At 42.4% G+C, this 19,872-nt stretch overlaps 1 protein-coding gene and 1 pseudogene across 3 annotated transcripts; both read left to right on the forward strand.

Annotated features, from left to right (window-relative positions):
- spata7 (spermatogenesis associated 7) lies at window positions 1-12,559 on the forward strand. 3 transcript variants are annotated; one of them, XM_035751980.2, is made up of 13 exons: window positions 1-210; window positions 881-916; window positions 3,897-3,968; window positions 4,101-4,190; window positions 4,296-4,343; window positions 4,440-4,576; window positions 4,749-5,203; window positions 5,445-5,493; window positions 6,129-6,256; window positions 6,360-6,410; window positions 6,594-6,671; window positions 7,089-7,146; window positions 7,310-12,559. In XM_035751980.2, the coding sequence occupies exons 3-13, from the start codon at window positions 3,950-3,952 to the stop codon at window positions 7,895-7,897; spliced, it is 1,701 nt and encodes a 566-aa protein (XP_035607873.1). In that variant the 5' UTR covers window positions 1-210; window positions 881-916; window positions 3,897-3,949; the 3' UTR covers window positions 7,898-12,559. The 3 variants fall into 3 exon arrangements, with proteins under 3 accessions (XP_035607873.1, XP_035607872.1, XP_035607874.1); XM_035751979.2 differs by lacking the exon at window positions 881-916; XM_035751981.2 differs by lacking the exon at window positions 881-916 and having other exon boundaries at window positions 4,101-4,174.
- LOC118369065 (tyrosine-protein phosphatase non-receptor type 21-like) overlaps window positions 12,027-19,872 on the forward strand; it is an 18,854-nt pseudogene continuing 11,008 nt past the window's right edge.

A 19,872-nucleotide genomic window follows, 5' to 3' on the forward strand; every position in this document is an offset into this window, starting at 1 on the left:
CAACCGGCATGGAGACAAAGAAGCTTCCTAACCTAATCTTGCGGAGTCAGCGGCAGTTCAGGGATTTGTTAGCTCGACTCCAGAAATGTGAGGGTTTAAAATAAGTAAATCCATAACCTAGCACTTGGTAAATCAACCTATACACAATTGATCTATCTGAAGAACTTGGTATGAGCATGGGATACACCGAGTATATGGATCCAAAAAGAGGTTGGTAGATACGGTTTGCTAGCTAACGTGAGTTTACTAACCGTTAGCTAACCACATGTTAGCAAAGGTTCTCTGAAATGTGCTCATGTTTACTTCAAAAAGTCACAAGTTTACGGTTAGACAAGGCAAGTAACGTTAGTCATGTCACAAGTGTATGGCAAAACTGTAACTATAAAATTGTGTTGGCTACTTTTAGCTGCATGGGGATGTATTATGTAAAGCTGGCTAGTTAGCTCGATAGCTAACTTAACAAGGCAAATGAAATTGGATGCGCTAGCTAGCTAACCAGGTTAGATAGGGCATGATCAGTAACGTTAACTGTTAGCTAAATATTTTAACTACAGTGCCATAATGTGCTTAGGTTACACGATTACTTTTTTTAAAATGTTTTATCTAGGTCAATAATAGACCTGAACTGGGTAGGCTACATACACGCCAAAAAGAGATATCAAAAAATATATAGCTTAGTTTTATTACAAGTAAACTAGCTAGTTAAAATGTACAAGCTTAGCTGTATGCTGGCATGCTTGAACTGCCACAAAAAGTTGTTTACATGTTTAGTCTCAAAACTCTCAATACAACAGGTCTGCTACAATAATTTAGTGGTTACATGCTATATTAATTTATCAACCAGCAGCTCTGCCTTGTTTCCCTTTCTGTCCTCTGGCAGGAAATGCACCACCATAGGAAACCGGAGGTGGAGGAGGTGTACCTGCTGCAACCAATCCGAGCATACAAACTATTATTTCAAACGGGACCAATAACCTCACAGTTCCAAATCACTGAATACCATCATTCACTTAATTGAGGCTCCTCCATCCTCTTACCCTAAACTAGCTAGATCTTATTTATTTTATAAAAGTCACCTTGTCCGAGAGAGATTTACATGGTTATGAAGGCGTCACGCCAGGGGGGTTTCTAAAATCCTGTATGGGATTTTTTAAAACAATTTTCCCTGTTTGACCGCTAGGTTTTATGGGTATTATCACACCCCCCTCCACTGTGGGGCTCTATAGCAGGTGCAGTGAAAATCATTCATTTAAATATTTTAATTGAACCTTAATTTAACTAGGCAAATCAGTTAAGAACAAGTTCTTATTTACAATGACGGCCTACCAAAAGGCCTCCTGCGGGGACGGGGGCTGGGATTAAAAAATTACAAGACAAAACACACATCATGACAAGAGACACCACAACACTACTAAAAGAGAGACCTAAGACAACAACACAGCATGGTAACAACAACAGGGTAGCTACACAACATGGCAGAAGGACAAAACATGGTAGAAACATTGGGCACAGACAACAGCACAAAGGGCAAGAAGGTAGAGACAACAATACAGCCACAACTGTCAGTAAGAGTGTCCATGATTGAGTCTTTGAATGAAGAGATGGAGATAAAACTGTCCAGTTTGAGTGTTTTTTGCAGCTGCTGCAAACTGAAAAGAGGAGCGACCCAGGGATGTGTGCACTTTGGGGACCTTTAACAGAATGTGACTGGCAGAACGGGTGTTGTATGTAGAGGATGAGGGCTGCAGTATGTATCTCAGATAGGGGGGAGTGAGGCCTAAGAGGGTTTTATCAACCAGTGGGTCTTGCGATGTGTATACAGAGATTACCAGGTTACAGTGGATTATACAGTGCGGTCATGTGTCCTATAAGGAGCATTGGTGGCAAATCTGATGGCCGAATGGTAAAGAACATCTAGCCGCTTGAGAGCACCCTTACCTGCTGATCTTTAAATTACGTCTCCGTAATCTAGCATGGGTAGGATGGTCATCTGAATCAGGGTTATTTTGGCAGCTGGGGTGAAAGAGGAGCGATTACGATAGAGGAAACCAAGTCTAGATTTAGCCTGAGCCTGCAGCTTTGATATGTGCTGAGAGAAGGACAGTGTACCGTCTAGCCATACTCCCAAATACTTGTATGAGGTGACTACCTCAACCACTAAACCCTTAGAAGTAGTAATCACACCGGTGGGGAGAGGGGCATTCTTCTTACCATACCACATGACTTTTGTTTCAAAGGTGTTCAGAACAAGGTTACGGGTAGAGAAAGCTTGTTGGACACTAAGAAAGCTTTGTCTTAGAGCGTTTAACACAAAACCCGGGGAAGGGCCAGCTGAGTAGAAGACTATCATCTGCATATACATGGATGAGAGAGCTTCCTACTGCCTGATATGCTTACCTTACTAGATCCTACAGTGCAGTAAAATGTCTAGCGAATACACAAATAATTAAAGAAATCAAGAAATTTCAGAACGAGTCCAATTAACAACCCAAGTAGATACATTCTAAAGAAAGCAGTGTTAGAATCCAGAATATAAATATGTGTGTGATGTGTATAGATGACAGTATATCATTTGGAAAACAAAATGGTATATACAATGGGACTGTAACTGTAAGCGTTTTTGAACACCTGTATCTGCCATTTCCTTTTACATAGTGGCGGAACCAATACACAAGGTGGCGCAGAGCCCCTCTTACATTCTTTGGGGAGAAACCTGCACATTGAGTGAACAACACTATGTGAAGTGAGAAGTGTTCAATGTCTCTCTATACATGCGGCATCAGTCTCAAGGTGCAGGGCAGGTAGCTGGCTAGTGATGGCTGTTCAACAGTCTGATTGAGAAGACTCATGAGACCATAGGCTTACTGGTAAAAATGCACAAGGGGGTACTTCAGGGGTACTCCAGGCAGGGCAAAATTCAGTTGTTGGTACCATAATCGAAAAAGTTAGAGAGCCACAGATGGGAGCAAAGTGAACAGACAGAGGCTTGGGTGGCGGAGGTCCTTAATGATTTTTTTGGCTTACCTTTGACACTGAGTGCTGTAAATGTCCTGGAGGGCAGGCAACGTGCCCCCGGTTATACGTTGGGCTGACCGCACCACCCTCTGGAGAGACATTAATGCCGACGTAATGCTCTCAATGGGGAACCTGTAGAAGTTTGTGAGGGTCTCAGGGGCCATGCTGAATTTCTTCAGCCGCTTGCACGGGTGTAGAAAAATGCTTGTGTTTCTAGCTCCAACAGTGCAGTAATATCTAACAAGTACTATCTAACAATTTCACAACAATACACACAACACACACAAATCCAAAGTAAAGGAATGGAATTAAAAATATATACATATTTGGATGAGCAATGTCGGAGCGGCGTAGAATAGAATACAGTAAATACTTATGAGATGAGTAATGCAAAATATGTAAACATTATTAAAGTGACCAGTGTTCCATTATTAAAGTGGCCAGTTATTTCAAGTCTATGTATATAGGGCAGCAGCCTCTAAGGTGCTACAGCATTGTCACATAGGTATTCCACTTGTCCAGGTGGGATAGGGAGGTGTGCAGTGCCACAGCAATTGCGTTGTCTGTGGATCTGTTGGGGCAGTATGCAAATTGTAGTGTGTCTAGGGTTTTGTGTAAGGTGGAGGTGATATGGTCCTTGACTAGCCTCTCAAAGGACTTCATGATGACAGATGTGAATGCTACTGGGCGATAGTCATTTAGTTAATTTACCTTAGCTTGCTTGGGTACGGGAACAATGGTGGACCTCTTGAAGCAGGTGGGGACACCAGACTAGGATAGGAAGAGGTTGAATATTACATTACTCCTCTCACTGACTGCTAAGCACTCCTTTAACCAATGTTAATTAACATTGACTAGCTAACAAACTAATTCACTTTTAGGTAATGCATCGCCTGGCCCAGGCCACAGTCTGACTGGACCACCCAGAGGACAGATGAGTTTAAAAAGCAGCCGTAAGTATTAGGCTATAACAATGTGTACAGTGTAATGTATACCTCAACATACAGCTCCACATCACACAAGGGTGATATGTGTTTACTTGCTTCAATCTCCACATTCCGCTCATGTTTGTCTTGGGTTTACAGCGTTCTGCCCTCGGTCGTCGAGCAGACTAACTCAGTGCATTATTCAAGACCATATGGTGTCCCATTATAAAAAGGTATATTCAGCTAAAGGTAAGGGATACAACCGGTGAAGTAAAATAACTTGTGTCCTCTAGAATTTCAATCATATGCTGATTTTGGTTATTGACATAAATATTCTCTTCCAATGTCTTTCAGCTGCCATTGATTCATCAGTACCCAAAAGTATGCTAAGCAGTGTAAAATGTACGTTTTTTACATCTGAAATCACAATATCTAAATAAATTGCACATAGGCTATATGATCTGATTTCGTTGATCATTGTTGTGTGTACATTCACAGACAATGATCAGTTACGGCGGGAGCAGTTGAGGAAAGATGCGTCTAGGTCTGATAGACGGCCTCAGTCAGCTGGTTCACACTCACAGAGGAGCAGCAGAGCCAACACCAAAGCCTCCTGCCCATCACAAAATACTCAAGTAAGAAGGCACTGCAGTGATTTCTGCATGTAGTTTAGTTATCACCTAACTTTAAATCATTCTTGAAGTGTACACTGGCACTCACACCGTCATTATAAGTGTGTAATATTACATGGAAATAGATGGTAAAGATTATTGTATTGATTTTAATGATGGGTCTCTTGCCTTTCAGAGTGGAGCAGGTCAAGAAAGTGCCTATTTCTACCTGGGAAGCTCAATGATTTCTACTCCAAGAATCAACACCTCCTTTCACGCCAAGCAAATAGTTTACCCGTCCCAAATGGTCGGAGGGTCTGGGAGCCCCCCGCACTTCTTCCACTGTGCATCAGAGTACAGCTATAGGAGCCCAAACTCCCAGAGGCAGCAGCCAGCCCGCTCCACCACAGGTACCCAGAGTGGCTACAAGGCCTTTCAGGACCCTGTCCAGAAGACCTACAGTGGGGACCTGATTCAGAAACATGCCCACCGCTTCACCCAGGACAAGCCCTTCACTCCCAGGACTCTGAAGTCAGACAGCAGGTCCTATCTGTCTCAGTATCGCTACTACACACCTCCTCGCGGTAAACCAGCCCAGGACCAGGAGAGGACCATCCCCAGGCTGACACGGCAGGAGACCTATCATGGAAGGTGACGTGTTTCCCTGTTTGACAGCACATGTGTCTTATTTTTCTGTTTGTGTGAATGAGGTGAGAGAAAGAGAGAGATGTAGACAGGATGAGAGGGTGATACCATGGAAACATTGGCTAATTAACATCCTTTCATATAGTTGTTTCACCTTTGTACAGGATCTAATAAGATGAGCATGCTCATCATTCGCACACAGCAGCTAGTCCAGACAGTATTCTGAATCCTGTTTCTTTTCCTGCAGCACACGAACCAAGGAATGCTCATCGCCTGAATGGGATGATCAACCCCTGGCAAGTTCGATTAAACCCTTCATCCCTGGAAGAACATATTGCAGTATTATAGGATATAGTCAAGGAAAAAGTGTGGTAGAATTAGTTGATTATATTTGCTGTTATATTGAGAGACAGTAGTGTGAATAGGAGGAAGTAAAAAGAGAAGTCTTTCAAAAGCACCTACCACAAATGAAAGACAATGCAAGATCAGCATCCATTACAATTAGGTCTAAGTGGTGTTCGGAAATGCTAAGGAGATGATAGATAAGAAGTAGGATTGGCTGAGAATTGAGACAAATATGATTGATATGGATGCAGTGCCAAGGTCTTGCCATAATACAGGTGGAGATGACTAAGCCAGCATCCATCATATTGACAGCCTGGTTTGGCTTGGAGTAGCAAGGAACGGCATCCAATAAAATACTCTTTCAAATTGAGAGAGGTGCATTACACTAGCTGTACTGCAAGGTCAATGTTATTAGAGTGACTATAATATTTCAGATGCAGAGTCACCAACTCTGGTCTAAATAAGGAAACAAACTCATAAACAATGATCAAATCTAGAGCAGATTATACTTGTAAATATTATACAGCTTAATTAAACACATGGAGCCTGATTAAAACTGAATGAATTGATCACTCTGTTATTATAGGGACATGGTACAGAGCATGAGTGGTCGGATGCAGACGATGAGTCCCATACACTGAATCTGTCAGCATTTGGACAACGAAGCAAGGGAAACAAGAGCGTAAGCAGCGACCACTTCCATCCCTCATTCAGGTAATGTTTATACTGGTTTCAGACTATGTGCTGTGGTATTGTACCTGTGCTTCTTTAACATTTTTTTTTTAAAACCTATTTTGTCTTGATTGGCTTCTTCCAGGGTTTCACCAGAAGGAATGACATCTCCTATCATGAAGAGGGTGTCTGCAGAGTAAGAACCATGTTTTAACCTTGTCACCTTTAATCACTACTTGTCTATAAAATATAGGAAAATATGATAGGCTGATATAATAAATTCATGATTACTGCTGAACCCTAGCAGTTCCAAGCAGTCTCACTTATGTAGTTTCACATGTAAAGTTACCATTCTGACTTACCATTCCTTTCTCTACAGGGAGGAAGAATTTATGTACCTTGAATTTATTGCTGATGTAACAAATGAAATCTTGTCCAGGGGCCTGTACTCTGACAGGTATGTCACTTTTATATGAACTGTTTTTCTCAGGACATGAGACCTTGTAGCTACAGTGTAGCACCGTGTCTGGTATTTATGCAAGGCTATAAATCACAAATGATGGCCTCAATGATATTTGTAATAATCCCACCTGATGAAACCAGTAATAGGGGGCATGTTAATGTTGCTGCACTGCTCTTTGGCTGCTTTTTACACAGGCAGCCAATTCTGATATTCTTTTCACTAATTGGTCTGTTGACCAATCAGGTCAGTTCTGAAAAGGCGCTGACGTTAAAAGATCTCATGCGATTGGTCAAAAGACCAATTAGTGGGGGACAAATATCAGAATTTGGCTGCCTGTGTAAATGCAGCTTGTGTGTCACTGAATATGTTACCACAAGTAGGTATTCATACCAATTCATTCTCCTTCTAAAGGGTCTTAGAGCGGGTGTTTGAACGTCACGTTGACAAGAATAAACATCTATTGGATGAGGTGGGTGTCTAAACTTGACATGGGCATCTGCACTGGCATCATGTTTTTTACACTAATGCTACATTCAAAATGGCAAAGCGAGAACCAAAAAAGCTGATATGTTCTGTACTTAAAATTAGAGATCTGTCAGGGTCATAGTGAACTCTTTTTGTTCTTTTTTAAGGACAAAATGTGCCACCTTCTGGAGACTCTGCGCAATGACTTGCAAAGTCCAGCCAACACACCTACCTTTAGTGCAGAGCCTAAGAATGGTGAGGAGACAGAGCTTGACCTTCTTCATAGTCGTCTCCAGGGTCTGGATTCTCTGGACAGAGGAGCACTATCAGAAACCAAAGAGGACAATGACCTTTTTCCCTATGCATTGTTTAACCAGGACAGTGGTGGGCTGGAGAATGTTGTTCCATTGTCAGTGTCCACACCGTTATATGGTAGCCCTCCTAAGAGGACTGACTCTGACAGTCTGCCTGTTGGTTCACCTGATGCTGATGGAGGTGCAGAGGGCCTGGATGAGCACAATCATGACAGGGAAAATGACTTTCCTCCTTCACTTGGTGAAAATACCCCTCTGACCCTTGAGGAGGACCACAATCAAAACCTAGAAGACAATTATGGTGGACTATCCAAAGACCTGGAAGATCTTGAGAGCAATCTGTCCGAGTCATTGCATGTTTCCAATGCACCTAATTCCGCAGGGCCAGTAGTCACTGAGAATATAAACACAGTAGCCTCTTTCAGTGATGATGAGTTCTGATTTTATTAGTATTTTAGGGATGAGTTTTGTGAACTTTGTAGTCAAAGGAGACTATTTTCGATAACAACAATTTGATATAGGTTTTTGCATCTTAAATGTGTTTTATAAATGGGAGCTGATAGGTATATTTCATACTTTTTGCCTATTCCTGTTCTGGGCACCATTGCCATGTGTATTTCCAGTACAAAGTATTGACCAATATATATTTGGATTATTGTTACACAATGATGAGAAGGAACTAGACCGTATATTCATATTTTACAGCAACCTGGCGTGAAGTAATTAAACTGACAGTTCACAAATGAGTGCAATATGAGCAGAACTATAGATTTGCAGTGATGGTGCTGAATAAGGTAAATCAAGCAGGGAGGCAGCTGTCCCATTTCTGTACTTGGCATTCCGGCTGTATGATGTCATGGCCTCAATCTGCCGTGTATTACGCTATTGTTGAGGAACTACTCAAACTTCTATAAGGAATACAGCCGATTAAACCATTGTTAGTGGACCTGAATTATTTTATTGTTCGTAGTTTTGTTTGTGCATTTAAATCAACGTAGATCAGCAGATGTAGCTAGAGATTCATACACTTGATGCTCTTTCGGCAGGAAGTGAAGCACGTTAGCTGGCTTAGTCTGATTTTGGCATGATGCAGGTTAAACTTGAAACAAACTACACTTTCTTTTATATTGGACATATGTATCACCTATTATCACCGATAGCCGCTTTGGCTATGCACAATTTACAAATGGACTCATTTGGTTTTGTCGGACATCAATAAGGTAACGGTGATAATATCAGCTAGCTAGTTATTTACAGGGATTTTGTTAGGTGACGCCGGGAGAGAAGAGCCCGTTTTGACGCCGACGACGTTCACGTTAGCAATGCTAGTCTGCTTGCTAATTAGCTAGTGTACTTACTAGTTTGTAGCTAGCCAGCTAACTAGATAACGTTACGTAGCCACACGTTTCGGTTGTTTTGGAAGCTTCTCTGATTTATAACAGTATTGGTAACGTGTTGCTTCAACTGAAGTTAGCTTGTTGGCTAAAGTTGATAGGGTCAATGAGCTAGCCAACGTGCTAATTTAGCTATAGTTAACGTCATCTACCTAGCTAACGTCAAATAAGATGCTGATATATGATAGAGACTGTCCGTCTCTACCATCTAACCTGTATTAAACGTAATAGAATGTTGGGTATTAGCAAAAGTCGTTGATCTCTTTGTAACAAGCAAAATTTGGAGCTCACTGCATTGTCAAAAATCAATGTTGATCTGTTATTCCAGTGTAATGAAAGTGTCCTAGTGATAACTTTTGGCTGGAGAACCATTGCCATCAAAAAGGTACAGAGTTATCGCAGCACATTCTGAAATCACTGACTGACTTGTACCAATAAGTCAGATGCTCCATGTCTAGCTAGCTAGCTAAATGGATTAACATTACCAATAAACTATTATCTCGAGGACAGATTCAATTTTGTGAGAATTTTACTTCTGGATAACCGAGATTACAAATAAACAGTGTTCTTTAAAGGGAATATGTTTAATGTGAAGGGACCGTACATACATACCCCAACCAGAAACCCATGGATTACAGGCAGCTGCCGCACTGAGCTAAAGGTTAGAGCTGCCGCTTTCAAGGAGCGGGACTCTAACCCAGAAACGTCTAAGAAGTCCCGCTATGCCCTCCGACGAACCATCACAGGCAAAGCAGAACTAAGATCGAATCGTACTACACCAGCTCTGACGCTCGTCGGATGTGGCAGGGCTTGCAAACCATTACAGACTACAAGGGGGAGCACAGCCGAGAGCTGTCCAGTGATGGGAGCCTACCAGACGAACTAAACTACTTCTATGCAAATAACACTGAAACATGCATAAAAGCACCAGCTGTTCCGGAAGACTGTTGAGAGCAGGTTGAGAGCTTCAAGTTCCTTGGCATCCATATCACCAACATGGTCCAAGCACACTTGAAGAGGACACGACAAAACCTATTCCCCCTCTGGAGACTGAAAATATTTTGCATGGGTCCTCAGATCCTCAAAAGGTTCCACAGCTGCACCATCGAGAGCATCCTGACTGGTTGCATCACTGCCTGGTATGGCAACTGCTCGGCCTCCGACTGCAAGGAACTACAGAGGGTAGTGCGAACGGCCCAGTACATCACTGGGGCCAAGCTTTCTGCCACCCAGGACCTCTGGGTGGCCTCTATGCCAGGTGCTGTCAGAGGAAGGCCCTAAAAATAGTCAAAGACTCCAACCACCCTAGTCATAGACTGTGCTCTCTGCTACCGCAAGGCAAGTGGTACCGGAGCACCAAGTCTAGGTCCAAGAGGCTTCTAATTCAGCTTCTACCCCCAAGCCATAAGACTCCTGAACATCTAGTCAAATGGCTACCCAGACTATTTGCATTGATACACCCCCAACTTTACTCCACTGCTACTTTCTGTTGTCATCTATGCATAGTCACTTTAATAACTCTACCTACATGTACATACTACCTCAAATAACTGGTGCCCCTGCACATTGACTCTGTACCGGTACCCCCTGTATATAGTCTCGCTATTGTTCTTTCACTGCTGCTCTTTAAATACTTGTTACTTTTATCTCTTATTCTTATCTGTATTTTTTAAAACTACGTTGTTGGTTAGGGGCTCATAAGTAAGCTTTTCACTGTAAGGTACACCTGTTGTATTCGGCGCATGTGACCAATAACATTTGATTTGGTTACGTCTTCCAATTGGCACTGGTGGTCAGGGATTGCAGGCTTTTCTTCCAACCAAGCACACTACACAACTGAATCAATTTATCAATGTTGATCACTAAAAGCCTGCACACCCTGTACCTTTCCAGATCCAAAGTTGGTGATTCAGCATAACATGTAATACTATTTAGCTTATATTGGGATTTCACATTTATCAGAAAATGTTAGAAAATATCATCTGGAATTAGCTGGAAAAGGTGTGTTAGTTATGAATAATTGATTCTTTAATAACACTTTGTCTCTTTCTTTTCGCATGGATATATGTATCCAATGTATGGATGGCCTCATATCAACTACATTTTTGAAGGGCCAAGTTTAGAGAGACAGTAGGGCACATATTTCTGCATCAAAGTTTGAAACATGCCCTTGCCATTTGGCTTAAAACTCAAAAGATCTCGAAGGTATACAGTCTCAAGCAAGAGCTGTCTGGTCACTCGCATTCAGCTACTGAATAGTGAATTTGTTGAGTTTACGCTTTCTGTGGAGAGCACCGGCCAGGAATGTTTGGAGGCAGTTGCACCGAGACTGGAGTTAAGAGAGGTATGTATGCTCAAGCAAAATAACTGAAACACTGATGGTGTCCTTTGTGTTTGTGATTACTCATCTCAAGTGGGTGGCCTTTCAGGCTTAAGTTAGGCTATCATGGCCTATGAGCTGTTCTGCAACATACCTGATTGATTTATAATCACAGGACTATCAGAAACCTAGAACGTATAGGTATGGAGAGAATAATTAGTTCCAGCCAAAAGCATTCCACATGGACCGAGTCATTATTCAGTCACGTGGGTCTAGTAGTGGTGATACACTGTGCCAAACATGCACAGGTCAAGTGGACACACCTCTGCTCAAAATGGCCTGTAATCGAACCCACAAATGCTGATGCTCCAGTACTCAACTAGTCTAAAGAAGGACAGTTTTATTGCTTCTTTAATCAGAACAGTTTTCAGCTGTGCTAACATAATTGCAAAATGGTTTTCTAATGATCAATTAACCTTTTTAAAATGAAAAACTTGGATTAACTAACACAACATGCCATTGGAACACGTGTGATGGTTGGTGATAATGGGCCTATGTAGATATTCCATTAAATATCTGCCGTTTCCAGCTACAATAGTCATTTACAACACTTAACAATGTCTACACTGTAGTTCTGATCAATTTGATGTTATTTTAATGGACAAAAATGTGCTTTTCTTTCAAAAACAAGGAAATGTCTAAGTGAGCCAAAACTTTTGAACGGTTGTGTGTGTGTGGCAGCTGAATTGCGTATTACAAAAGCACATAAGAAGCTACAACACATACAACGTAAGTTAGTGGATCAAGGACTTGAAGTGGTCATGCCGATGGCATTGAGAGTGGGGGAACTTCGAGCATGGATGGTCACGCAGGACCATTAGTCAGTGAGCAGTCAGATAAACAGAAAGACTATAGGACAGGGCACTGAAATAAACCTATGGCCACACAGTTGCAGTGGGCAATCACACTGTGAGCCTTGTAGGTCAACTCCAGATCCACTGTTCATTGTGTGATGCACACTGCTCCACTCCGGCAGACATTCACAAGACTGGACAGGGAGTGGCAGCAACCCAGCAGCCTGTACCTTTCCTTTGGGCTTGTGGGTCAAGTTGAAAGTTTCAGATGAGTAAAAGCTATGTGTACTAGTATCGGAGCAGTAGTCTAAAATGTATCTATGATCGTATGCTATCCATTTGTTGTTTGTATGCTGTTCTTTGTATGCCATTTTAATATTTGAGAATTAACCAATGATATTAGGCCACTCTTGGCCATGATTACAGACACCTGTCTTTTGACACTATATAAACGAGTCACCCCGCAGTGTTTGTGATTATACCCTGATGAAGACAGCTTGGCTGTCAACGTTGGTAATAAAAATGTTGCATCTGAGCTCCTAGAGTGTGTGGCTCTCTTTTATTTTCAGATAAACGCTTAACACAGAGGGACACTAGATACTCGCTCAGGCTGCTTCTCCGGCTAAAACTAGACACCCTCTCAGGCCAAAACGTTGTCTCCTTCATCTATTCCCTGGTTAACTCTAAGCCACATAGTTCCCACCATATTGATTTTATTTATCCATTCCTATTGGATCAGTCAAAGGTAGTGAGTAAGGGGAGAAGGGAATGGAATGCATGTGTCAGAGGATGCCAGAGGATTTGTCATACTCCGTACCTTAGCAGAGAATTCCTATATTGAACTTTGTTTTTATTTTTATCTAACTAGGCAAGTCAGTTAAGAACTAATTCTTATTTTCAATGACAGCCTAGGAACAGTGGGTTAACTGCCTGTTCAGGGGCAGAACGACAGATTTGTACCTTCTGCCCCAGTTACTCCTCAGTATCATCTTAGTAATGCGTACTGAGCAACTCAGTCCAGTACTATAGGTTTTTCTGTGTGTGGTCACCCACCACAGTATGACATCACATCTCAAACTGGCCATTTGAATGGAGGGGTCAAACCAAGTCATGTTCACACTTTGAGATTAACCAACTGCCTCTACCTCCCTACAGATATCAGTATTACCTCCAGTTAAAGAAGGATGTTCTGGGAGGCAGAATCCCTTGCTCCATAGAACAAGCCATCCGTTTGGCTGGCTTGGCAGTGCAAGGCAGTGCAAGGTATACATGTGAATACGGCCTGGCACTAAGCCTGCACAGTCCTGCACAGTCCTCCATCCCAACCTGCAGGTTTCCAGCCTTCTGCTCATCCCCCATATGGGCTGTCTGGATAGATGGATAGCTGGAAAGAGTTGTTTAGATTCATACCTTGGCCCTGGCTACAGGGGAGGTAGGTGTCAGTGGGTTCTGAAGGTAAGAGGTGAGGAGTTGACACTTGCCTTGATGTTGGTCTGTATGAAATGGTTTCACTGCATTGTGTGTCAAACGAGGTACAGTGAGACAGATGAACTGAAGATGGAGGTGATGGGGGATAGAACATAGCAGCAGCTGATCATGCTGTTTGTTGAACTAGACTGACACCAGTTCAGTTTGCTGAGATGAAAGGTGTGAATATGCCATCAATTCTGTTTCAGAATGTGACCACGGTGTGTCTTTGTACTCTCTGTTTGTGCTGGTTAATGGATGCTGGTATCTACGTGTCTGCCTGCGTTGGAAATATATATGGTTTATGTTAACTTCTATTGCCATATGTGTGTTTCTCTCAGGGGGTTGCCTGCCCGAGAGGCTGAGGTGTTGTACAGGGCAGGAGGTGGAGAAGATGGAGGGCTATGGCCAGGAGAGTACCCCAGCTAAGGTGAACAACTACACCAAACTACAGTAACTGCTCCCCCAAAGCCTCACTGCACTACTCCATTGCTATATACAATTTGTCATATGCGCCGAATACAGCAGGTGTAGACTTTACCATGAAATGCTTACTTACGAGCCCTTTCCCAACAATGCAGAGTTAAAAATAATTTAAAAAATGGATATATAAAAAAGGAAATTGTAACACAATAAAATATGATAACGAGGCAAGGAGTACCATTACCAAGTCAATGTGCAGGGGTACGAGGTAATTGAGGTATTATGTAAAGTACCAGTCAAAAGTTTGAACACCTACTCATTCCAGGGTTTTTCTTTATTTGTACTATTTTCTACATTGCAGAATAATAGTGAGGACATCAAAACTATGAAATAACACATGGAATCATGTAACCAAAAGTGTTAAATCAAAATGTATTTTATATTTCAGGTTCTTCAAAGTAGCCACCCTTTGCCCTGATGACAGCGCTGCACACTCTTGGCATTCTCTCAACCAGCTTCATGAGGTAGTTACCTGGAATGCATTTCAATTAACAGGTGTGCTATGTTTTAAAAGTACATTTGTGGAATTTCTTTCCTTAATGCATTTGAGACAAAAAGTTGTGTTGTGACAAGGAAGGGGTGGTATACAAAAGATAGCCCTATTTGCTAAAAGACCAAGTCCATATTATGGCAAGAACAGCTCAAATAAGCAAAGAGAAACAACAGTCCATCATTACTTTAAGTCAGTCAATCCAGAACATTTCTATAACTTTGAAAGTTTCTTCAAGTGCAGTCGCAAAAACCATTAGGCACTATGATGAAACTGGCTCTCATGAGAACCCCCACAGGAAAAGAAGACCCAGAGTTGCCTCTGCTGCAAGGACAAGTTCATTAGAGTTAACGGCACCTCAGATTTCAGCCCAAATAAATGCGAGTAACAGACACATCTCAACATCAACTGTTCAGATGAGACTGCGTGAATCAGGCCTTCATGGGCGGTAGCGTAGCCTAGTGGTTAGAGCGTTGGACTAGTAAGTTCGAGCTCGAGTTCAAACCCCCGAGCTGACAAGGTACAAATCTGTCGTTCTGCCCCTGAACAGGCAGTTAACCCACTGTTCCCAGGCCGTCATTGAAAATAAGAATGTGTTCTTAACTGACTTGCCTGGTTAAATAAAGGTAAAATATATATTTTTTTTTAAATGGTCGAATTGCTGCAAATAAACCACTACGCAGAGTAGGTGAACGGAAACATGGAGGCGTGGGGGTGCTTTGCTGTTGACACTGTCAGTGATTTATTTAGAATTCAAGGCACACAACCAACATGGCTACCACAGCATTCTTCAGCGATATGCCATTCCATCTGGTTTGCGCTTAGTGGGACTATCATTTGTTTTTCAAAGGTACAATTACCCAAAACACACGTCCAGACTGTGTAATGGCTATTTGACCAAGAAGGAGAGTGATTGAGTGCTGCATCAGATGACCTGGCTTCCACAAGTACCTGACCTTAACCCAATTGAGATGGTTTGGATTGAGTTGGACCACAGAGTGAAGGAAAGCAGACAACAAGTGCTCAGCATATGTGGGAACTCCTTCAACACTGTTGAAAAGCATTCCTCATGAAGCTGTTTGAGAGAATGCCAAGAGTGAACAAAGCTGCCATTAAGGCAAAGGGTGGGTACATTGAAGAATCTCAAATATAAAATATATTTTATAACACTTATTTGGTTACTACATGATTCCATATGTGTTATTTCATAGTTTTGATGTCTTCGCTATTATTCTACAATGTAGAAAATAGTAAAAAAAAAAAAGAAAAACCCTTGAATGAGTAGGTGTGTCCAAACTTTTGACTGGTACTGTATATGTAGATAGGGGTAAAAGTGACTGGGCAATCAGGATAGTAATTTTAAAAAATTAATTTAACTAGGCAAGTCAGTTAAGAACAAATTCTTATTTACAATTTACTCCCAATCACGGCCGGTTGTGAACCAGCCTGGATTCGAACCAGGGTGTCTGTAGTGATGCCTCAAGCACTGAGATGCAGTGCCTTAGACCGCTGCGTCACTCAGGAGCCCAGCCTATAGACGGAGACAATCAACAGAGTAGCAGCAGTGTATGTGAAAGTATGTGTGTGGCATCAATATTTATGTGTTGGAGTGTCAAGTGTAGTGTGTGTGGGTAATGTGCATAGAGTCAGTGCAAAAATAAAAAGTGGGGTCAATGCAAATGGTCTGGGTAGCTACTTGATTAACTGTTCAGCAGTTATGGCGTAGGGATAGAAGTTTTTCAGGAGCCTTTGCGTCCCAGGCGCGCCGGTACCGCTTGCCATGCAGTAGCAGAGAGAACAGTCTATGACTTTGGTGGCTGTAGTCTTTGATCATTTTTAGGGCCTTCCTATGACCGTGCCTCGTATAGAAGTCCTGGATGGCAGGAAGCTCGGCCCCAGTGATGTGGACCATGATAGGTCCTTAGTGATGTGGACACCAAGGAACTTGAAGATCTCGACCTGCTCGACGTGAATGGGGGCATGCTCGGTCCTCCGTTTCCTGTAGTCTACGATCAGCTCCTTTTGTCTTGCTGACGTTGAGGGAGAGGTCTCACTGCCATAGCAGAGCAGAGACCTGTCTCATCGTCGTCATTGATCCCCAGTTCTAATGATTTTCTGTCAATACCTCTATTTGAACTGGATCAAGGAACAAATTCTTTTTCAGTTAAAAAATCAGCAGATTCTGGTGCTGATATTCTGGAATATATTCATAAAAGGATGAATGTAGACCACCCAGCACACACAGAACAAACAGGGCTCTGTGAGGTCCCCATTTTTCATTAGCTATAGGTCTTCAATTGACTTCTCTTTTCTATTTCCATTCCCACAGGACAGCCAAGGCACTGATATCCTCCTTGGGGCCTGCCTGGACGGCATCTTTATCAAGCACAAATCACGGAAGTCCACCCCTTGTATTCAAGTAAGGCTGGAAAGAATTGTTTATTTTTAAGCATAATAAAAATGTTTGTTGCTAATACCCCAGTCCTGCAGTATGATCTGCCTCTAAATATGAGCTGTCTGAATGAATCATGTCTGGTATTTGTGTGTCTGAAGCCTGTAGCAATGACTCTGCATATTGAGTCTGGTTCAGTCCACAGCTAGCTAGCTACTATTCTTAGATGGCGTGGAGGTCTCTTGCTATTTTCAGATGTGATGTTCAATAAATAGGGCCAGGGGGGTTCCTGACCATGTGACCTGGCAAGGAGAAACTAGGCCTCGGGTCACATGATCAGGAAAACCTCCTGACATTCTATCAGTGTTTCCCAATTCCTGTACCCTCAACAACACATGTTTTTGTTTTAGGCCCTGAAACTCACCTGATTCAACTCATTGGGGGTTGATTATTAGTTCACAATTTGAATCATGTTTGCTGTTGGGGTAATTGAGTTGGGAAAGACTAATCTATATAATAACTGAAATCTTGAATTTTACCAAGAGGAAGTCTCATTTTGTGTAGAATATCTTAGTCTAAATGCTACTAGCAGTGTTGAATGTAGACACTTCTCTTACTATTGAATCAGATATGGTTTCTATTTACGTCACTACCCTCCCACAGTCCAGTTCTAAATGTGACCACTGCCATACCACTGCCTCATGCTCTTGCCCCTCTCTATTTTCATTGGCTGTGTAGGTGGAATGAAGTTAACAACATGACTCACAGTAAGTCCTTCTTTGCCCTGGAGCTGGCCAACAAAGAGGAGAGCGGGCAGTTCCAGACCGTGAGTCTCAAACCACCACACACTGCAATGATCCTCTTCCCATTAAACACATGGTCCTTTAATCACACAGTGCATGCTGTGGGAATGTGTATTGACTCTTCAAGGTAAACACGCATGTATGTGTGCTTGTATGGTGGTAACTAAGTCCCATGCCTATAGGGTCAACAACCGCTGGCTAAAGCCCCATGCAGTTTGTTAGCAGTTGGATGTTATTCTTTGTTAACACAGACCCCAAAGCAAATCAGGGGGAGGAAAATCAATTCATTTGAGAAGGACAGATCATAGATGTTATGCTGGGTCATGCTGGGTCATTCTCCCCTGTCCTCAGTGATGCTCTCTAATGATTCTCTCCTGTGATTATCTCTCCAGAACAAAGGGACAGGATGTAGTTTATAACCCAGCCCTAGCCTGTGGTTGACCAATTTAGAAGTCCTTGCAGTACAACTAGGCCAATGGTCAAATAACAAGTATCCTATTTCAGAATCAATATATAGACAAATTCCTCCCATGTATCTGACCCATTGATAAATAATTTCCTATTACAGAAAAAACATTATTTCCATTGATCGTTAATTTTATTGATTTCTCGTCCACATGACCTCGTGTACTATGTCTCTGTGTTGTGTATGTATCTTCGAAATATTCATAGAAGTTGTATTTGGGTTGGTGAATAAGTAGTGGACCACCACCTGTCCAGTGTACTGAATGTCTGAAATTGTAAATGCTTTCTTTCCCCTCTACAGGAAGACATGGAAACCTCCAAATACGTGTGCCGGATGTGTCTGGCCAGGCACAAGTTTTACAAGATTAACAAGAGCAGCCTGTAAGTGTCTCTCTCTCTTAATGAGTCTAGCCCAGTTCCTGAGTATGTGGAACTCTTTGCGTGTGTGCTCTCCTCATTCCTGTCCCCTCTTCTCTCCAGAAAGGAGTCTGACCCCCATTCGCCTTCTGAGGGCTCCCAGGAGTCCATTCTCACTCTCTCCATTCCTCTCTTTCCTTTTCTGCCTTGTAACAACGCTGTCCGCAGCCACCCGCCTACAGTACAGGTCTCCTCAGAGAGCCAACACCCTCCCCTAAAAACCATCCAGAGCCTCCAAAACACCCTAGCTACATTTAAATGACGTGCACCAATAATCACCAATCCTCTCCTCACCACTTTTGAAACATTTTGTGTTTGGGCGAGGAAAGATGATGTATGTGAACGAAGAACGTAAGAAAAGGAGTTCTCTCCTGGATACTGCTCCTGTCTTTCATTGCGATGAAGGGAGATTTCATTTAACAAAGAAGAGTTGATCTGAGCTATTCAGCCGAGTCCCTTTCAACTTCAAAGAAAGCCTTTTTTGTTTTTTCTACCTGTTTGTTTCATTGTTGTTTTTGTGTTCCTGTTCTCAGCCAAACCCAGCCTACTGCTGTGAACCCAGTGTACCGGCGATCCTCCACCAGGATGTCTCTGGTATCCCGGCAGTGAAACACAAACACACATATGCTTTCTCTCTAAAACACACGCTCGCCCTCTGATCTATGGCCTGTGAAACGCAGCACATGACAAACATCACAGTCCCTGGCCAGCTCTTCAGCACATTAGATTTGTGTGTAATTCCAATCTGTTGGGCTGCATTAAGATCATGTCTGTAGTAACTGAATGCTGTTGTTTGATCCCTCTCTGTGCAGCCTAAGCCCCCAGCCTACATGATGCCCCCGGCCTACATGATGCCCCTGCCACAGATGCCCTACAATGGCCACTTTGTACCTTGTGAGCCTTACACATCCTCACAAGGTACTTATAAAGTCTGACCAAGATCACTGGTGTTTCACCCAAATTTAATCTTTATTTGAGCTTAGTCATGCAACAATGCTTTGATTACTGAATTATTTGAATGGGTATGTCCGTCCTAATTACAGGTCGACCGATTAATCGGAATGGCCGATTAATTAGGGCCGACTTCAAGTTTTCATAACAATCGGAAATCGGTATTTTTGGGAGCCGATTTGCCGAATGTTTTATTTAATTAAAAAATATATTTTTTATACCTTTATTTAACTAGGCAAGTCAGTTAAGAACACATTATTATTTTCAATGACGGCCTAGGAACGGTGGGTTAACTGCCTTGTTCAGGGGCAGAACGACAGATTTTCATCTTGTCAGCTCAGGGAACCCAATCTTGCAACCTTACAGTTAACTAGTCCAAC

The sequence above is a fragment of the Oncorhynchus keta genome, chromosome 35, assembly GCF_023373465.1.
Source record: "Oncorhynchus keta strain PuntledgeMale-10-30-2019 chromosome 35, Oket_V2, whole genome shotgun sequence".
Classification (NCBI taxonomy): domain Eukaryota; kingdom Metazoa; phylum Chordata; class Actinopteri; order Salmoniformes; family Salmonidae; genus Oncorhynchus; species Oncorhynchus keta.